This window comes from Leuciscus leuciscus (genome assembly GCF_965113295.1).
Source record: "Leuciscus leuciscus genome assembly, chromosome: 19".
Classification (NCBI taxonomy): Eukaryota; Metazoa; Chordata; class Actinopteri; order Cypriniformes; family Leuciscidae; genus Leuciscus; species Leuciscus leuciscus.
The window spans coordinates 37,006,685-37,028,538 of NC_138743.1; the positions used below are offsets into that span (position 1 = coordinate 37,006,685).

The window sequence follows — 21,854 nt, forward strand, 5'->3', positions numbered from 1 at the left end:
GACTAGGAAAGACTCAGAATATACTTTAGGATAGCACTGTAATAGGGTCAACACCAATTCATATGCTCTTTCCCTCACATGTAACTCACTACTGGCTGATCAGTCATGATTGAGCATTAGAAGATCCATGAACAAACCCGAACAGATAACACACACACACACACACACACACACACACACACACACACACACACACACACACACACACACACACACTTGAGGACTTGACAAGACAGTGAACAAAGATGAATATGCATATGATTTTCCTGAATATTCAGATGTGTGATGAGGGAAGCTGTTAAACTGCGGATGTTCTTTGACCTCTGAACTCTCTCCACCGCTAATGATGCCATTAGTCTGACTTTAAAGCCACTGTCAGCATTCATCTAAAAGGCTTTTCATATCCAGATATATATTAGGCTGTACATTTAATCGACTTTTAAAGTTTTAAATGAAGGATTCATCAGGTTGTGCGTCACTGATGCACTTAGAGTCGGTTACATGTGTTAAAGAAGCGCTTCTGGATGAATCTCTTGACACCTTGACGGATCATCAACTGGTCATATTTCACCCAGAAAACAATAATAATTCTACCAACGCGTATTTTTAGGATCATTAAGATTATTTTCTTTAATGCATTGTCCACCAAATTCACATTACTATAAAGAAAAAGTAAAAAAAAAAACAATCATCCTAAAAAATTGACTTTATGCAAAATATATATGTTCTTATTTTTCCCTTTGCTTTTGTGGTGTAATATAGACACTTCTTCATGAGATCCACTGTTATATTTGCAGTAATGTAGACACTTTTATAAGTCTGATCACTTTAGTCTTTATGGCTTTTGAGTCAGACATTATTTGCTTGACACTGGAACATTTAATGCTCTCCTTAAAAGGACTGTCAGAGTAGATTTAGATCGACATTCACGTCACACTTACACACACAAGACACATTTGTAGACATTTTAGTGGTTATGTGAAGTTATTGTCTTTAATGCTGGATCCATATGAATTCGCTCTTTACATTGAGTAACCGCATTATTTGACGAGGCGTCTGGTAATACAGTTTATCTCTATGGCAACAGCTTTCTTTTGGTAAGATCATGTTAAATTAGAGACCAGCTCATTCTTTCCTCTACAGAGAGTTTCAGACGTCTTTCCGTTGAGAGTTTAAATTGCTGTGGAGGAAGTGCACATTACCTGGAAATTGTGGGTCTTTACAGAGTTCGCTCACAGATTTCACTCATAGATTGGTGTTTCACGTGGAGTGATGGAGATTATGTGCAATTGTGAAGAAAAAAAACATTCTTTTCTTGGACATTAGTTTATGCGTATCGTTAGCTCAAACTTTGCTGTAACTTTCAGTTTTGATATTTTGATATTTTTTAGATATAATATTCCTTAAAGGGATACTCCACTTTAAAATGAAAATTCTGTCATCATATACTCACCCTCATGTTGTTTCAAACCTGTATGAATTTCTTTCTTCTGCTGAACAGAAAGGAAGATATTTAGAAGAATGTCAGTAACCAGACAGTTTCTGGTACCATTGACTTCCATAGTATATATTTTTTCCTACTATGGAAGTCAATGGTACCAGAAACTGTCTGGTTACTGACATTCTTCTAAATATCTTCCTTTCTGTTCAGCAGAAGAAAGAAATACATACAGGTTTGAAACAACATGAGGGTGAGTATATGATGACAGAATTTTCATTTTAAAGTGGAGTATCCCTTTAAAATCAGATTTTTTATGTGGTTTCAGAAAATGACTCATGTAAACGCCTCAAACGATATTTTGCGATTAAATGAGATCACACAAAGAGACTGTTATATGAGTTTTAATATCTTGGCATGGATTGGAACGGTACTTTATAGAACCTATAAAAAGTTCTGGTCCCACACTGATCATGCAGTTGTGCATGGCGGGAAAGGCTCTCAGCCAATCAGATTCAAGAACCAGAACTAACTGTTGTATAAAGGTAATCAATGCTGACATTCAGACCAGATTTTGAGTGTGATATTCCTGTTAAACAACAGTTCAATAAGTTAATATTGAGTTACTTGCATTTTAGTGGCAAAATTGCCAGTTACTTTGCCTTATTTGCTCCACCAAACAGAGACACAGCAGATCCAACACAACACAACACAACACAACACAACACAACACAACACAACACAACACAACACAACACAACACAACACAACACAACACACCACAACACAACACAACTCAACACAACACAACACAACACAACACAACTCAACACAACACAACACAACACAACTCAACTCAACACAACACAACACAACTCAACTCAACACAACACAACTCACCACAACACAACACAACACAACTCAACTCAACACAACACAACTCAACTCAACACAACACAACACACCACAACACAACACAACACAACACAACACAACACAACACACCACAACACAACACAACTCAACACAACACAACACAACACAACTCAACTCAACTCAACACAACACAACACAACTCAACTCAACTCAACACAACTCAACACAACACAACACAACACAACTCAACACAACTCAACACAACACAACACAACACAACTCAACTCAACTCAACTCAACACAACACAACTCAACACAACACAACAACACACAACTCAACTCACAACTCAACTCAACTCAACACAACACAACTCAACACAACACAACACAACACAACACAACTCAACACAACACAACACAACAACACACAACTCAACTCACAACACAACACAACTCAACACAACAACACACAACTCAACTCACAACTCAACTCAACTCAACACAACACAACACAACACAACAACACACAACTCAACTCACAACTCAACACAACACAACACAACTCAACTCAACACAACACAACACAACACAACACAACACAACACAACACAACAACACACAACTCAACTCACAACTCAACACAACACAACAACACACAACTCAACTCACAACTCAACACAACACAACACAACACAACACAACTCAACTCAACTCACAACTCAACACAACACAACTCAACTCAACACACAACACAACACAACACAACACAACACAACTCAACACAACACAACACAACACAACTCAACACAACACAACTCAACACAACACAACACAACTCAACTCAACACAACACAACACAACTCAACACAACACAACACAACACAACACAACTCAACTCAACACAACACAACACAACACAACTCAACTCAACTCAACACAACACAACTCAACACAACACAACACAACACAACTCAACTCAACTCAACTCAACACAACACAACACAACACAACTCAACTCAACTCAACTCAACTCAACACTCAATAGCTGTTTTATAATTCTGTTTTTAATGAATTATTCAAATGACTCGTTCAATGTTTTTCTGTCCTGAAATGAAACAAAACATTTGAACGAGTGATTTAGTGACTCGTTCATAACGCCAGTGCTCTTGGACCAATGCTTGCAGTTCTCCTCTGGCATTTATGAGCTAGAGGCCGGATTGTAGTTTGAACTGTAGGATTATATGAATGCCTGGCTGAAGAGATGCGACTTTAATCTAGTTTTAAACTGGGAGAGCGAGTCTGAGCAACGAACAGTATCAGGAAGACTATTCCAGAGTTTTGGAGCCAAATGTGAAAATGCTCTCCCTCCTTTGGTGGTTCTGGATATCCTAGGTATGACCAAAAGCCTTGAATTTAGTGATCTTAAAGAGCGCGATGGATTATAGGGCGATAGAAGATCCGTTAAATAGACTGGAGCTAAGCCGTTTAGGGCTTTATAAGTCAGTAGCAATACCTTGTAATTAATACGGAGCTTTATAGGTTACCAATGCAGTGATGATAAAATCGGTGTTATATGATCATATTTTCTTGATCTCGTAAGAACTCTAGCGGTGGCATTTTGGACTAACTGTAGCTTGTTTATTGAGGATGCAGGACAACCAGCTAATAAAACATTACAGTAATCTAGTCTCGAGGTCATGAATGCATGAACTAACTTTTCTGCATCAGAAACTGATAGCATATTACGTAGCTTAGCAATGTTTCTAAGGTGGAAAAAGGCTGTTTTTGTAACATATGAAATATGATTTTCAAAAGACAGGTTGCAATCGAGTATAACACCCAGGTCTTTTACTGTAGAGGATAAAGTAACAGGACATCCTATGATGTTAAAGTTGTATTGTGCGAGGTTTTGTGGGCGGTTTTTTGAACCGATAAGTATTACCTCTGTCTTGTCTGGATTTAATAAAAGAAAATTACGCGTCATCCAATCTTTTATATCTTTAACACACTCTGTCAATTTGGAAAATGTAGCGTTTTCATCCGGCCGTGATGAACATATATACATATATACACTGATAATACTGTTTACATTTTGCAATAATATAAACAATCCATCAGTTGAGATCCATCACATGAGTGTTCTGTATGTATGCAGATAAAGTTGGACACACTTATAGTTATTATATAGAGCTGTGCATTTTGGGAATATAAATAACCAAGCAGTTGAGATTTGCTTTATACAGTACATTTACATTTACATGTATGCATTTGGCAGATGCTTTTATCTAAAGCGACTTACATTGTATTTCAAGGTGCACATTTACATTCTTATCAGTTCTTGCTTTCCCTGGGAATCGAACCCATGACCTTGGCGTTGCAAGCGCCAACGCTCTACAGTTTGAGCTACAGGAAAGATATAGTACAGTATATATCGCTTTATAGTGCAATTTCTTTGACGTCACTTCACAGCTTCCATAGATGAACATTATTATTCTGTTAGTATTTTTATTATGTAGAAACAATTTCAAAAACAGGTTGTGTGATATTGTGAACATTTGCTCTGATGGAGTATGGCATCAGCTTGACAACAGCAGCTCTAGAAGTGGAACAGCCGTGTGAACACAACGCCATCCCTACACTCACACACACAAACATGTTACAGATCTTCTCTTCTGCTTCTCCCTGAGATTCTCCGTCTGTCTGTAGTCTCAACATATTTGCCTACAGTTTTACTGGTCATTGGCGGTCACACATGGTATTAGTTACTCTCTCTCTGTGTGTGTGTGTGTGTGTGTGTGTGTGTGTGTGTGTGTGTGTGTGTGTGTATGTGTTTATGTGCTGGCTCTTTTTTCCTGCACTCTCAGCGCTCTCCAGATGTGTGTTGCCTTTTGAACTAGATGTAACAAGGACAACACAAACAAACCAGACTCAGTTTGTGGAGCTGTGCTTGTTTGTGTCTCTGTTGGTGGGCTCTGATCCATATCAGGCTCATTCTGCTGGATATTAAAATAAACGGGCTGAGACGCAGGGGTTAGCAGGGCGAAGCGGGGGTTGATTTGATGGAGAGAGAGGGGTCACAGCAGAGGTCGGAGGGCAGAATGCTCTAGAGTCGCCTGTCTTTAGGTTTAAGGTGCCGGACTGATGGCCTGTTTCTCATTTCCTGTAAGATGTGCCGGGGGTGATGCTCTAATTTCCACTCTCACTCTCTCTTTTCATTTTTCCCATTGAGTCTACAGTATGTCTGCATTCATGCTCAGTTGTAGGTTTTTTTTTTGCAGTCTACTAAAAGAACTCAATGTTTTTTGGATTTGGTAAAATGGCAGTACCTTGTTTTTTTTACAATAGCATGGTGTTCTTTGACGTACCTCTGAATACCATGTAGTATAGCACCATGGGACTACCACAGTACATTTTGCCAGTCCAACAGCTTCAATAGACTACTTAATGGCAAGAGGAAGCTATTATTACATTCCTATTAAATAACTGCATTTACGTGAATTAATACTCATGTGTTTTTAAGTGACCTCAGCTCACTAAACTAATGACTCTGTTGACCCGAGCATTATTCATTTTTGCTGCTCAGAATGAAGTGATTCTTGAACACTCAGTACTGATTGAGCTGAAGAGGAAGCCATGATGTCACAAGAGGCCGACCGATAACAGGAAACATAATTATATATATATATATATATATATATATATATACACTACTGGTCAAAAGTTTTAGATCGGTAAGATTTTTTAAATGTTTTTAAAAGAAGTCTCTTCTGCTCACCAAGGCTGCATTTATTTGATAAAAAAAAAAAACAGGGTTATTGTGAAATATTATGACAATTTAAAATGACTGTTTTCTATTTTAATATATTTTAAAATGTAATTTATTCCTGTGATCAAAGCTGAATTTTCAGCATCATTACTCCAGTCTTCAGTGTCACATGATCCTTCAGAAATCATTCTAATATGAGGATTTGATGCTCAAAAAACATTTATGATTATTATCAATGTTGAAGACGGTCGTGTACACATTTTTTTCAAAATTCTTTGATGAATAGAAAATAAAAAAAAACAGCATTTATTTAAAATAGAATATTTTCTAACATTATAAATGTCTTTACTGTAACTTTTGATCAGTGTAACTCATCCTTGATGAATAAAAGTATTGATTTATTTTATTTATTTCCCCCAAAATTAAAATTAAAATTCTTACTGACCCCAATCTTTTGAACGGTCGTAATGTAAAAAACTGTTTTCAACATTGATAATAATCATAAATGTTTCTTGAGCATCAAATCATCATATTAGAATGATTTCTGAAGGATCATGTGACACTGAAGACTGGAGTAATGATGCTGAAAATTCAGCTTTGATCACAGGAATAAATTACACTTTACTATATATTCACATAGAAAACAGATATTTTAAATTGTAATAATATTTCACAATATGACTGTTTTTGTTTGTATTTTTAATCAAATAAATGCAGCCTTGGTGAGCAGAAGAGACTTCTTTTAAAAACATTAAAAATCTTACCGATCTAAAACTTTTGACCGGTAGTGTGTATATATATACACATACACAGACTGAAACCTCATTTAAGGAACTGAAGTTTCCTGACATTATTTTTAAAACAATTAAGCAGATTTTCCCCAATATAATATAATGCAATACACTACTGTTCAAATGTTTGGGGTCGGTAAGATTTTTTTTATGTAAAATATTTGTGTATTACTTGCATTACGGCAATGAGAATTTGGGGGGAAATAGACTTAACTGCCATGAAAATAATGTCAAGATACTGAAACATCTTAATGCTCCTTAAAGGGATAGTTCACTTTGAAATTTATTTTTGGTATGTTTTAGCTTACCTCAAGGGCATCCAAGATGTAGGTGTCTTTTTTTCCGCAGTAGTTTCAATTTTGATATTTTTAGGTCAAACCGTTCTTGTCTGTCAGTCATATAATGCAGGTCTATGGTCACTGTCTCAAAACACAAGCACAGAGTCCAAATTAAAACAATTCCCTGTCGTCCAAATTAAACAATTCCCCATCGTAAGTACACATTTATGGCCTAAGACACGAAACGAGCGGTTTGTGTGAGAAAACGAACAGTATTTATATCGTTTTTACCGCTTATACACAGCCATGTCGAAGTGATCTGATCTGACGTGTGCGCAGACTGGTGCATAGATATATACACTAGATGTCGCCTTAAAGACATTCGTTTCAATGAACTGCCGTAGACAAGGCGACATCTAGTGTATATATCTATGCACCAGTCTGCGTACACGTCAGATCAGACCACTCGGACATGGCTGTGTATAAGAGGTAAAACTCTGCGGAAAAAAAGACACCTACATCTTGGATGCCCTTGAGGTAAGCTAAAACATACCAAAAATGTATTTCAAAGTGAACTATCCCTTTAAGTAGGCTTAATTTTGTGTAAGCAAAAATATAATAATTTCTTATTGTTCGTATTGATTTTGGAATGAAATATGGCATTTCTTGGGCAATTTGCCCAAATGTCACTTCTAGCTGGCCGGAAAATGTTGCCGCAGCCGCAGTGTTGAAAAATCAATGGTTTTTTCACGTGTTGGTCTGGAGACAAACGTCTCCCCTCGTTCCTTTAGACATGAGCAGTCAGAACATATAAAAGTGGAACAAGCAAGACGTTTTGATGTTTGCTTTGAGTAGCATTCGATGTGAATGCCGTATGAGTCTGGGGTGTGTTGGAGAGATGAGCTCTGACCTCTACTCGCTGTAAACCCAGCCGCATCCGAGGAGATTTAGTTTCTGTTGAAGTGTAGGAGCATGTAGGAGGATGTATGTGTGTGTGGGGGCGCGTGTGTGAAATAAAAAGCCAGGATTGGATGCAAAAACACATGGAGAAGTGTTGTTCTCCCCAGTGAAGCTTCGGCTCATCCCTCAGTGTGCTGGACTGATTTAACTGTTCTGATTTGCCCTGCAGAGTAACGTTACCCAATAACAGCCAAAGACCTGGAGAGGAGAATGCGCTCTGCTTTGTTCAGCGAGGGGAGAGATGTGTGTGTGTGTGTGTGTGTGTGGCTTCATCAATAATCACTGCGTCTTGAACTTGTTTTCGACCTTTTCTTGAAAACAGACACGTTTGCTGACCCTTGCTCCGGCTTGTGTGTGTTTGTGTCTGCAGCTCTTGGCGTATGGAGGCATGCTGGTGTATACGGTCTCTCATGACACAGTGGACGACCCGGTTCACATCATCAGCGCTCCTGATGTCATCATAGAGGTACGTATGTCCAATCGCAAACGCATTCACACTGGATTAGATAGGATCAAGTGAAATAAATGGTTTCTTTAAACTCTCCGTGGTTGTGATTCATAGTGAAATATGCAGGCAAACTTTCCCTTTAGGCCTCAAAACTAAACAGAATTTTTCCCTCCAACTATTTCATTGAAAACTTGCCTGAGAACGTTCACTCGGCCTCCTCTTTAGCTCAAATTTTGGTCAGAAGTTCATGAAAAGATTTTTAATCTAAATGGTTACATGCTAACAAATTTGACTGTAAAAAAAAAAAAAAGTAAAAGATATTCTGTAACGTATGTCCACTGAAGGCAAGTTGTAGAACCCAAGTGCTGTTTATTCTTATTCAAAACAATATCAAACATAAAGGCGTGGGCGTGGCGTGGCGTGGCGTGACGTGACGTGGGCGTGGCGTGGCGTGGCGTGGCATGGGCGTGGCGTGGCGTGGCATGGGCGTGGCGTGGTGTGACGTCGGGCGTGGGCGTGGCGTGGCGTGGTCGTGGCATGGCGTGGCGTGGTCGTGGTGTGGGCAGGGCGTGGCGTGGTGTGACGTGGGCGTGGCGTGGTCGTGGTGTGGGCGTGGCGTGGCGTGGCGTGGGTGTAGGCGTGGGCGTGGCGTGGTCGTGGTGTGGGCGTGGCGTGGGCGTGGCGTGGGTGTAAGCGTGGTCGTGGTGTGACGTGGCGTGGGTGTAAGCGTGGTCGTGGCGTGGGCGTGGCGTGGCGTGGTCGTGGTGTGGGCAGGGCGTGGCGTGGGTGTAGGCGTGGGCGTGGCGTGGCGTGGCGTGGTCGTGGTGTGGGCAGGGCGTGGTGTGGCGTGGGTGTGGCGTGGGTGTAGGCGTGGCGTGGCGTGGCGTGGGTGTAGGCGTGGGCGTGGCGTGGCGTGGTCGTGGTGTGGGCAGGGCGTGGCGTGGCGTGGGTGTAGGCGTGGCGTGGCGTGGCGTGGGTGTAGGCGTGGGCGTGGCGTGGCGTGGTCGTGGTGTGGGCAGGGCGTGGTGTGGGCGTGGTGTGGGTGTAGGCGTGGGCGTGACATGGACTTGACGCTTACCAACAGTTGTACAGGGAAACAATACTTGACAAAGACACATGGCAAACATTAGGCCTTAAATATACAAGGACTAATGATAAGACAAGGGACACCTGTGCACAATGAAACAATGAACCAATGACAACTTGACAAGGGAACACATGGCAGGATCACATGACTATAACAGGGAATCACATGACAACAGGAAACATGACAGAGACGTGAGACATGAACAAAACAAGACGTGACATGTGCCCTGGTTTTGCCTGTCCTGAAGGTCTGTGTAAAATTTGTAGCACAGAATTGTAAAATTAGTTCAAAAGTTCTGCTGTCCTTTTATTCCTTGTATTAAGCTCAAGTTTCCAAATACCTGCGTCCGCTTGGCCAGGTTACGGCTACATTTTAAAAGTAACTTTTTTGTTAGAAAATATTTTAAATAACTGTAAAAAACTTGCGTATGCTGTTTGCATAAACGTTCAGTAACTGTCACGAGCTTGTAGCGAATGAAAAAACTAGAAAACAAACAGAACAGAGCAAGACATGAATGTGACGTTACACCCCAGAAGACGCGTTCTCGCGCTGCAAACAAGTTCAACACAGGAGCTCTACACAGTCTGTATGCTAGCAATCCTGGGGTTACAACTTCTCAAGGTCACATGCAAAATGTCATGTTCTGTCATGGCTGGCTTTAAGCGAAGACACAAAGCACTGTACTGGTAAGCAAAGCAAACAACAACTTTCACACAGAGCGCTTGCTGAAGACACAGAAGCTGACCATGTTTGGTCTGGGTGCGCTTTATAGCTTCCTGCCATGACGTCACCCGCCTATACGCCATTGGACTGATTTCACGAGGCAATCACGTAGAGCGTTCCCACAGCGCCATCTCGACGCAACGCGAGTTCCCTTGACAGGGGTTTACAGAGAGTTTTAGTTTTTCTATATTAAACTACTATCATTTTGAATATGCTGTATAATACAGCAATGTGGGAATATTAGTGGGTCCTGATAATGCCAAGTGTCTACATTATTTTAAATATATCTAGTCAGTGAAAGAGTGCAAACATATTCGTCTAAAATATTTCAGTATTTTCATCTTCAGAATCATGAATATTGTTATTCTGGTGTCTCTATTGTCCTGTGCTTTGGGTTTCCAGCACCAAGTCCAAGCCTGTTAATTTACACACACAACGTAATTTAGTATTTAATCAACAGTAGATTTTTTGGTTAACTTTTTATCAAATGTCTTGAAGTATCACAATAATATCATATCATGAGTTCAGTTTTGTGATATGTATTGAATCGTGACATGAGGGTATCCTTACACCCCTAGAATCAGTACATTGTTATATGCCAACAGCATATCAAATTCATGTATTTTTGTCAATAATATGTTCTAACATAAAAGAAGGCATTACAATATTTAATCGTGGGAATCGGCATCTCTGTGATTTGGCGGGGTCGTTTATCATTTTTTCAAGGTTTTTGTTTCCTGTGCGCTTTTTTATCCATCTTTCGCAAAGAATGGAGTCATATCGCTATACACTGTACAACTATACAATTTGCAGAAAGAGAAAGCTGAAAACCATCAGAAGAGCAAAAACAGAAAGAATGATTAGATGGAGATGGATGACATGTCTCTTCTGCTCACCAAGGCTGCATTTATTTGATTAAAAATACAAACAAAAACAGTAATATTGTGAAATATTATTACAATTTAAATCAGCTGTTTTCTATGTGAATATACAGTAAAGTGTAATTTATTCCTGTGATCAAAGCTGAATTTTCAGCATCATTACTCCAGTCTTCAGTGTCACATGATCCTTCAGAAATCATTCTAATATGAGGATTTAATGCTCAAGAAACATTTATGATTATTATCAATGTTGAAAACAGTTTTTTACATTTTTATTTTATGATGCTTTGATGAATAGAAAGTTCAAAAGAACAGCATTTATCTGAAATCTAAAGCTTTTGTAACATTAAACACGACCGTTCAAAAGTTTGGGGTCAGTAAGAATTTTTATTTTATTTTTGGAGGAAATAAATAAAATAAATCAATACTTTTATTCATCAAGGATGAGTTAAACTGATCAAAAGTTACAGTAAAGACATTTATAATGTTAGAAAATATTCTATTTTAAATAAATGCTGTTCTTTTGAACTTTCTACTCATCACAGCATCATGAAATATAAATGTAAAAAACTGTTTTCAACACTGATAATAATCATAAATGTTTCTTGAGCATCAAATCATCATATTAGAATGATTTGTGAAGGATCATGTGACACTGAAGACTGGAGTAATGATGCTGAACATTCAGCTTTGATCACAGGAACAAATTACACTTTAAAATATATTAAAATAGAAAACAGTCATTTTAAATTGTCATAATATTTCACAATATTACTGTTTTATTTATTATTGTTTTTTATCAAATAACTGCAGCCTTGGTGAGCAGAAGAGACTTCTTTTAAAAACATAAAAAATCTTACCGATCTAAAACTTTTGGCCAGTAGTGTATAACAACAAGACATTTCCAAGCAATAGCCTATTGACATCATATCCTGGAGATAAGTCAGTAAATTCAAGTAAAATCACAGGCTTCGCTTATCCCGTGCGAATGCATTCAGATGTGGGGGGTGGGGGGGGGGTCATTTCTAAATCACACGAGGTCCCCAGATAATGCTAATCCAGTGCGAATAGGGCTTTAGTGGCTAAATGACCTCAGTTTTACACTGAGATCCCATTACCTGAGCTCGGCCCAACAATCATGCCATTTACCAACACTTCGGCTCATCTGCTGAGTCATGTGGGCGTCCAGAGCACAGCGTGGTCGTCTTTGTTTTGTCTACAATTGGTCAGAATTATAGTGTAGATGTGTAGCCGGACTGAAGCTGTTTATGTCTGTGAGTGTGTTTGTATACGTGCATTAGTGTGTGTGGTGTCGTGCGCAGCTGTGTTTATGTTTGTGCGAACCTTTTCACGAGCTCACGGGAACACTTACGTCTGCGTGTGTGTAAATGTGTGCTTGAGTATGCGTTCACACACCTGTTTGCGTGCAAGCAAGAATTTGTTTAATTTGTGTCGGCTCAGCTCAGCCGAAGCGAGTCGTATTCTTCTTTATTTAGTCTCCACTGAAAACACTCTCATAATATTTGGTTTATTCATGCCGTGTTAAAGACTTTTATTTTTTCTTAGTCTCAACTACATGCAAATCAGTGTGACTCTCAAACACACCTGCCTCGTGATGTATTATTACAAATATGAGATATCTTTTTTTTATATAACGATAACATTTTTAGTGGGATCATTCGGTGAAAAGTAGAAAAAAAGACAAAATAAAAATGTGCTATTCATTTTTTTTTTTTTATATATATTGAAAAAAATGTGGGTAGAATTTACTTGGAAACCATTTAAACTCAAATATTGTAAGTCAATTTCACAAATCATTATAAATAAACTGCAAGTAAAGCATTGAATCAAATGTGGAATTTTGAAAAAGAAAGATTTAAATAGTATTTTCTTGTAAAACGAACTCCAATAACTAATCTTTCTTTCTTTCTAACTAATCTTTCTTTCTTTCTAACTAATCTTTCTTTCTTTCTAACTAATCTTTCTTTCTTTCTAACTAATCTTTCTTTCTTTCTTTCTTTCTAACTAATCTTTCTTTCTTTTTAACTAATCTATCTTTCTTTCTTTCTTTCTTTCTTTCTAACTAATCTGTCTATTTTTAATTCTCATGGAATTTTAGGAAAAACATTAAAAAAAAACTCCATTAGGTTTACTAAGATCTGAAAGATGGACCAATTTTCCTCCATATATATGTCATTATGTTTATGGAAAGTCCCCATGAAACATGGAAACCCAGCATGTGTGTGTGTGTGTGTGTGTGTGTGTGTGTGTGTGTGTGTGTGTGTGTGTGTGTGTGTGTGTGTGTGTGTGTGTGTGTGTGTGTGTGTGTGTGTGTGTGTGTGTGTGTGTGTGTGTGTGTGTGTGTGTGTGTGTGTGTGTGTGTGTGTGCTTGGGTGTTCAGTTGCTGACATTATGTTAATCTTCTGTCCTTTGTAGATTTGAAGGAAATGTTAGTGTGATGCGAGGCTGTGTGTGTGTGTGTGTGTGTGTGTGTGTGTGTGTGTGTGTGTGTGTGTGTGTGTGTGTGTGTGTGTGTGTGTGTGTGTGTGTGTGTGTGTGTGTGGCGCTGCCATGCTCATGTGTGTATGACAGGTAATTATTGTTCGTTAAGCCCTGTTTTGCATGTGCATACCTCATTAACTCTGTGCAAATAGAGAGTCCAGCTCCCATAAATCCTCAATCTTCTAGCAGTGTGTGTGTGTTTGTGCATGTGCATGTCAATAAAGCCTGATTTTCCCAGCAGTCAGTGTGGTGGGGTGGTAAATAAACGAGCTGAATGAATCGCATCCCATAATGCTCTAGGATGAGTCCAGAGCTGAGATATATGGATTACCTGTTATTGCATCAATGCACATGCACACACACACACACACACACACACGCACACACAATTTTTCACAATTTATTAAACATAATTTCCTGAAAATATTCTTCCTTCCATCAAAACAATCTCTCATTTTTTTATGTACATTGCATGCCTCTTCATTAATCACCCTATTCTCCACGCATTCACACACACACACACACACACACACACACACACACACACACACACACACACACACACGCGCGCACACATGAAGACATACCACTTCTACTAGTTTTATATAAAGATATTTATATTGACTAACCTAATAGCAAAAAAAAAAAGTATTCCATTTACGAATTGTTTTTCCAAATGAAGATGTTCCTAAATTGGAGATTTTCTCATATTAGCTTCATTGTGGGGTCAAATTTGACTGGTAAATCCACACACACACACACACACACACACACACACACCCTCTCTCTCTCACACACACACATACACTCTCTCACACACACAGACAGACACACTCTCTCTCTCTCTCACACACACACACAGACACACACACACACTCTCTTTCTCTCACTCAAACACACACACACACACACACACGCTAACTCACTCACTCACACACACACACACACGCTATCTCACTCACACACACAGACACACACACTCTTTCTCTCTCTCTCTCTTTACTTGGTTTGAGAACATACCAAGGACGTCTGTTGTTTGTATGTAAAGCTGATTATAATTATTATAGACTGCATGTCTTGAAAAGGAGATTTGTTATTAACTATTAACGAATAATGGGGACAAATTAAAGCCAGGTAAACCTATAAATGTTCTTTTGTCCGTTTACCATTTACAAACGGCAGCTATTTTGCATGTGCTGACGGACAGGAGGAGCGCTTGACGTGTTCGTCTCTCTCTTCAGGGCGGTGGGCTGAGACTGACTGACAGGCTGGCAGGGTCTCGGTTCTCCTCAGCCGAGCGCAGGATAGAGCTCCTGCCGGAGAGCTTTCAGCATCACGCCTCAGGACTGGCCGTCAGCAAGAGAGACTTCCACACCGTCCTCCACAGCGTTCAGCGTCTGCTGCTCCGGGCCTCGTACGGTCAGGAACACAGCGCCATCTACAGGTGTGCTTCACTACTGCAGGCTTCCTCTGTGTGTGCTTCACAAACACACACACACAAAGCACAGGCCACCATTCAACATAACAAAGTGCATTGAAACATGACACTCTAAAAAATGCTGGGTTGTTATCCAACTTTGGCTCAAATATGGACAATCCCAGCCATTGGTTTAGGTTTTTAATTTACATTTTTTACCCCAACATTTGGTTTTGTCCATTTTTTACCCAAAATTGGGTTAAAACAACTCACCATTTTTTAGAGTGTATATATTCACACACAAATCACAACCATGGGGAAACTATTTATCTCACTGTGTCTCCTGCTTATTGACTCTCATAAACAGAAATCAAGATGCATACAGGTCGTCATGACAACAGCAAAGTTTAAGGTTTGATGCAGGATCACGATGCAGTGTTTTTGATCGAACCCAACTAACCTCACCTATCATTAAAGTCATCCGTCCAACTATATTCCATGGCTTCTGAGGTCATGTGATGCTTGGTATCCCACAATCACCTAAATGTAAGTACAGGGGCCGGTTTCACAAAGCTATTTTAGACCGGTCTATAGTGTTAGACAAGTCTAACATGTGCTCATAGTCTAGGCTAATACAAGTTAGACTGTTTCACAAAAATAAAGACTGACTTAATTTAGACCAAAAAAATTAGACCCCTTACCCCCAGGCTAACTTACCCCCAGACCCCTTACCCCCAGGCTAACTTACCCCCAGACCCCTTACCCCCAGGCTAACTTACCCCCAGGCTAACTTACCCCCAGACCCCTTACCCTCAGGCTAACTTACCCCCAGACCCCTTACCCCCAGGCTAACTTACCCCCAGACCCCTTACCCCCAGGCTAACTTACCCCCAGTAGTGATGGCCGGTTCGTGAACGAATCGTTCTTTTGAACCGGTTCTTTTTAGTGAACTGGTCGAACCAGTACACTAAATCGGACTGAATCGTTCGAAACAGTTCGCGTCTTGCGTCAGCACTGATCCACAACAAGTTACTAAAGTTACTCACTTTCGGACATGCCTGAGTCCTGACAGTCACCTCTACTCAAAATAAACCAATATCCCGGAGTAGGCATATGTTACTCCAGTAAATCCAACAGTTCACTGAACTGAGACATGTTGTGCTGACAGAAGTGATGAGCACGAGCAGTTGATACTGAGCATGCGCGCACTACCGAACGTACAGGTACAGCGGTTCTCGGACCACCAGTACAGAACCGAGAACTGTTTCTTTCGGACACGTTCGATACGGAGAACCGATGAGCTGATGAGCTGAGCATGCGTGCAATTCTTTCAGAGGGACGAAATGCATGTTTCTTGTAGCCTATTTTATTGAACATCAATAAGTGTAACAAAATAAAACATGTTAGAAACATGTTTATCTCATAGGCTACTGCCTTTTCACTGTATTATTTTAAAGATTGGAAACACAATGAATGGACTGTAAAACTAAACATTTATTATTATACTAAAACATTATTTTCTGCAACAGATCATTTAATTTCGAAGTATTTTGACGTAAACTCTTGCCTAGGTTTTAAAGGGTGCAAAGTAAATGTTTATAATGTGTTAATCAAAACATAACGTATTAAACATACTGGAGATATGCATCAAGTTTTTAGTTTTGTCGACTGAATAAGCCTAGTAAGGTTTCAGTAGTTCTCAGCTCACACACAGGCATATGGTTCTCGAGTCAAGAACTGGTTGTTGCAGCAGTTCTCGGATCACCAGTACAGAACCGAGAACAGTTTCTTTCGGACACGTTCGATACGGAGAACCGACGAGTTGGAGAGACTGCGCATGCGTGATAACAACACCGTCTCTGAACCGAACTTTCTTTTGGCCAACTGATGCTGTGTTTATATCTATGTGCTGTGCTGATACATGAGCACGGGTGAACCAGGACTTGAATGAGGGGCTGAATTCAGCTAAATGTAAGTTTATTTACAAATAAAATAAAAATGATGAAGACCAGTTTATTCACTTTGACATGTAAAACATCCGCGTTTGCGCTAGGCCTACTACAGGGTTCATTCTCAAAACGTAAATGTAAGAAACCTATCAAAGATGATTATGACGATGAGTACTATTATTTAACTGAAGTTATGATTACAAATGCCTTTATTTGAATGTATATTTATCCGCCGGGATGATAGAATTGACGTCATTACGTGATGACGTTAAAGAACTGGTGAACCGGTTTTTTGAACCGGTTCATTGAAACGAACTGTCCGAAAGAACCGGTTCGCGGAAAAGAACCGGACTTCCCATCACTAACCCCCAGACCCCTTACCCCCAGGCTAACTTACCCCCAGACCCCTTACCCCCAGGCTAACTTACCCCCAGGCTAACTTACCCCCAGACCCCTTACCCCCAGGCTAACTTACCCCCAGACCCCTTACCCTCAGGCTAACTTACCCCCAGACCCCTTACCCCCAGGCTAACTTACCCCCAGACCCCTTACCCCCAGGCTAACTTACCCCCAGACCCCTTACCCTCAGGCTAACTTACCCCCAGACCCCTTACCCCCAGGCTAACTTACCCCCAGGCTAACTTACCCCCAGACCCCTTACCCCCAGGCTAACTTAGGTCTAAGACTCTGTTACCTTGGCAACCAGCAGTAACAATCAGTTACATTACAAACAGCCAAAAGAAAAGGGAAAATGGCTCATAATTTAAACATTTCTTCTTGTTACTACATTCTCCGCTAAATTTCCCAAGTAAAATGTCCTTGTAACTGTTATACTCCTCCAACACACACATATTATCCGCTGGGGTAAACTGCACTGAGCGGCTGAATGCGCTTACTCAATCTGCCATGTTTTTTGTTTTGAAAAGTGTCTTATCTTACCCAGAATGCATTGCAGTGTAGTCCTACTTAAGATAGTCAGAGTCTTAAGGTCTAATTTAGATGTCTATCTGAAGTCTGACTTTCTACTATATCTACATAGTCAAAGTCTATCTTTGTGAAACCGGCCCCTGGTCGACTGGTCATCTTTCCCTCCAGTGCGATGTTAACTTTAGAGAAAAAACTGGACCAGTTCCACTCAGGAACAAATCATTCAGACTGATTTTGTGAACTGGATCAGAACTGAAGTCATCCATGAGTTTGACATCATGGCAAGTAGAGCTACTGTGGTTTAATTTATTCTTTATTTCGAACAACAACAAAAATATACATATAAAATAAAATATAAAAATACAAGAAGTATGTTGCAACATGTCGAAAAAAAAGAAAAAAAAATCTATAAAGTATTTTAACAATAATTACAACATGTTGGAAAAGGAGCGGGATGAAGCAGAAGCTTAAAAGGGTTGGTGCCAAGACTTTCAGTAAAGAAATGAAATGTCAGTCTTTTCCTCAAAAGAAGCATCGTATGATTACAGAAGATTACAAAAATACCCAAGACAACCTTTATATATTTTTATTACTAGTATTATTTTGATTTGGAGCTTGACAGCTCAGGTCTTCATTCATTTTCCTTATATGTGGCCAGCATGCTCTTACAAACTCTCATTTTGTGATCCGTGTTTGGAGCAACATGAGGATGAGTAATATGAGAAATTTCCCTATAATCAATGAATGTCCTATAATCACTCCTGCCAGTTTATTTATAAATCACACCCAGATGAGGTGTTTAACTACAGTCAAGCCATTATTTAATCTTGGTACAGTGAAATGTAACTCTTCCCCTGTCATTGATGAGATATTCTGTCATTTGTGACACAACTATTGGAATTTTCCGGGAATCCGTGTTTTCACTGTGATACAGTAGGGGGCGCTGTTACGCATATTCGTAAAGAGTACAGCATCTCCAGATCAAAACACTGACGAAGAAGAAGCAGAAACAAGTGAGAGGCTCTGTCCCAAATGGATCACTTCATGAGGACTTTCGGTCTCGTGGACTTAAATTGCGCGTGCTCACCGAGTCTACGAGTCCGAAGGCCGTCCCATTCAGCATTTTAACGCCCTGAAGTGTGCTCAGCAGCGCCCCCTTTGTACCCTTGAAGCGGTCTTCCACGAAGCCCACATAGAAGCAGGCTCCACACACTTTAACTACCCAGAAATCCTTGCGAAAGGCCAATCAGACAACGGATGGGAGGAGATTTCACTCACGGGTAATTGTTGACATGGCTGAGAAGAAAATATTACGTTTTTTATGACCTAGATGTACATTTTACCAGTTGTTCCCTACAGTTAATACAAACATTATGGTCATCGGGCAGTGGTTGATGTCTCAAACATAATAATAGTGCGTTGAATAATACGATCACATTATGATTCATTAAATAAACAGAACCGAATGTCAGGGCTTTACTGAGTCATATGCAAACATAGTATGAATATTGAAACCTGTAAATGCATCTGAAACTCGTAAACTTGTAATCTTAGTTCAAATGGAACATTATGCATTATTATGTACAACTGTATACTTCATAAGCATGATGTATCTAGTGTCTAATGCCCAGGTGGCATACACAAAACCAAAATACAGAACTGTAAAAGCAGGCTGTGTAGTGGACATGGAGATAAGACGTCGGCGCTAGGGTGGTCCTTATCAAGTCCAAATTTTTTTTGGTGCAAAATGTTAGTGTCTTAACCTCTTAACTGTTCCTTTTAACTTCAAAATTAGAAATATGCAAAAATGTTGACAAAAAAAAAAAAGATATTTAGAGGTAGCTCAATCCTGTGGGAGATTGCCTATGTTAAGCTGTGTGGCGTTATTGTGATATGCAAGTTATATTAAAAGTTGCTGCAAATGAACTACATTTTATTGAAACCAGAGCAACACTGACATGACAACAATGACAACAATCTCAAAAAAAGCACAAAGTTTTCAACAATCCCTCATTTGTGATGCTCAGCAGCCAGTGTTGACTTTCTGCAGTCTGGATAGATCCGTCGGTGATCTTCCACCACATGAAGGAGAAACTGCAGTTGTTCTTCAGAGTGTGTGAGAGAGCCATGGTATTCTTGAGTCAGAGCCACTCCTCTCTCGGCGTGATCATTGACTACTTTCATTGCATGTATGGTTGCCTGTGCCTCCTGATAATCTGCTTGATTCGGCCAAAATTCCAGGTCAATTTCAAGGAACGTAATGTAATTTTTTACCCAAACCCAAACAATAACCAAGGCGATCATCAATAGAAATATGTATTGATTCCACCAGGAAAGGTAAATCTGCTAAACCGGGTCATGGATGGATTAATTTGGATTTAGTTTCTACAATAAGTAAACTGAGATATGTATCTAAAATACATATTTAGGAATATATGGTGCATTAGATGATTTTATGGAGATTTATTTGGAATTTTACTAGCCAGGTACAATACCAATTCATATGATCTGTTTTTACGAAAATCATCAAAATCTCAGAAAGTTTAAAGCTATTGAGCTACCAGTAATTATTATGTTACTGCCATAATAATTGGCATGCTGTATTTTCTTATATAAAGGAACAATTTAAAGGGTTAAGAGCATGACGATTGGAGACTTTAAAAATAAGGACCACCCTAGTCGGAGCGCAAAAATGTGATTTCTCCTGTCCAACAACAACCAGACCGGCGTGGCGATCGAGTCTGTCTCAAAAATACCTCTCAATGCGCCTCGTGGACTCAAGCCAAGGGCCCTATAGGTCTGCACTACATGACGTCACCAAAGTGTGGACACTACATGACGTCACCAAAGGAAGTCCACAGGTCCGGAGTGTGCCATCTGGGACAGGGCCATAGAAGAATGCTTACGCAAATGTAGAATAACGCGATCATCAACATTAAACAGCAAATATATCTAACCTGCCTAATGTCACTGAATGAAATGTTGACTCGTGAAGTGGAAATGTGGGTGTTGATGAACTCGATCTTCTCCATGTGTGTTTTCATCATCGCTCTGAATCCCATCCGGTCGTAGTCTTTGGCAAAAACGTGAGGTTTTTCTTTTCGTTTTTGTTTTTTGTTACCTAAATATAAGTGTTGATAAAAAATAATAAAATGGTTCTCTTTTGATATATTTAATGTTTACATATTTCAGTGTTTGCATCATTCAACAAAATATTCTGAGGGCCATGAAAGTTTCATGAATATGATCATAATTGCTGGCGCTGGCGCTGGCTTGGCAACTTAAAATGAAAACGCTGGCTGGAAATATCTGAATCTTCATTGCAGCTCAGCTGGAGATATCTCATACAGCTGTGATATTATTGTGTACACTGTGCTGTGTGAAGAAACTTCTGTATTACATCATTATATTATAGCATCATGTTGTGTTTGTATCGGACCTGTTTATTACACAAGGCCTGTTATTAACTCAATGCATTTAGCTGCAACTAAATGATGCGATTAATCATGATTAAACATTGTAATCAATTGGCAGGCCTAATATCAATACACAGTGCTGTGACTGGATCATGTTCTCTCTCTCTCTCTCTCTCTCTCTCTCTCTCTCTCTCTCTCTCTCTCTCTCTCTCTCTCACACACACACACACACACACACACACTCAGGTTGGGCAGTGTGAGCATGAGTGTGGCGGATGAAGACTCTCGCAGCGGATCACAGGCTCGTGCGGTGGAGGTGTGCCAGTGTCCACCTGGATATGATGGGACGTCCTGTGAGGTAAGCAAGAAAAACAAACCCACATAAGTGGACAGGA

The 21,854-nt window shown here is 39.7% G+C and overlaps 1 protein-coding gene across 8 annotated transcripts in view; it reads left to right on the forward strand.

Annotated features, from left to right (window-relative positions):
- lama2 (laminin, alpha 2) overlaps nt 1–21,854 on the forward strand; it is a 253,413-nt gene that overhangs the window by 92,748 nt on the left and 138,811 nt on the right. For all 8 annotated transcript variants that reach the window (XM_082147801.1, XM_082147798.1, XM_082147796.1 and 5 more), the window contains exons 13-15: nt 8,480–8,575; nt 14,992–15,194; nt 21,706–21,817. In XM_082147801.1, the coding sequence (XP_082003927.1) occupies nt 8,480–8,575; nt 14,992–15,194; nt 21,706–21,817 (411 nt within the window). The remainder of the gene's footprint in view (nt 1–8,479; nt 8,576–14,991; nt 15,195–21,705; nt 21,818–21,854) is intronic.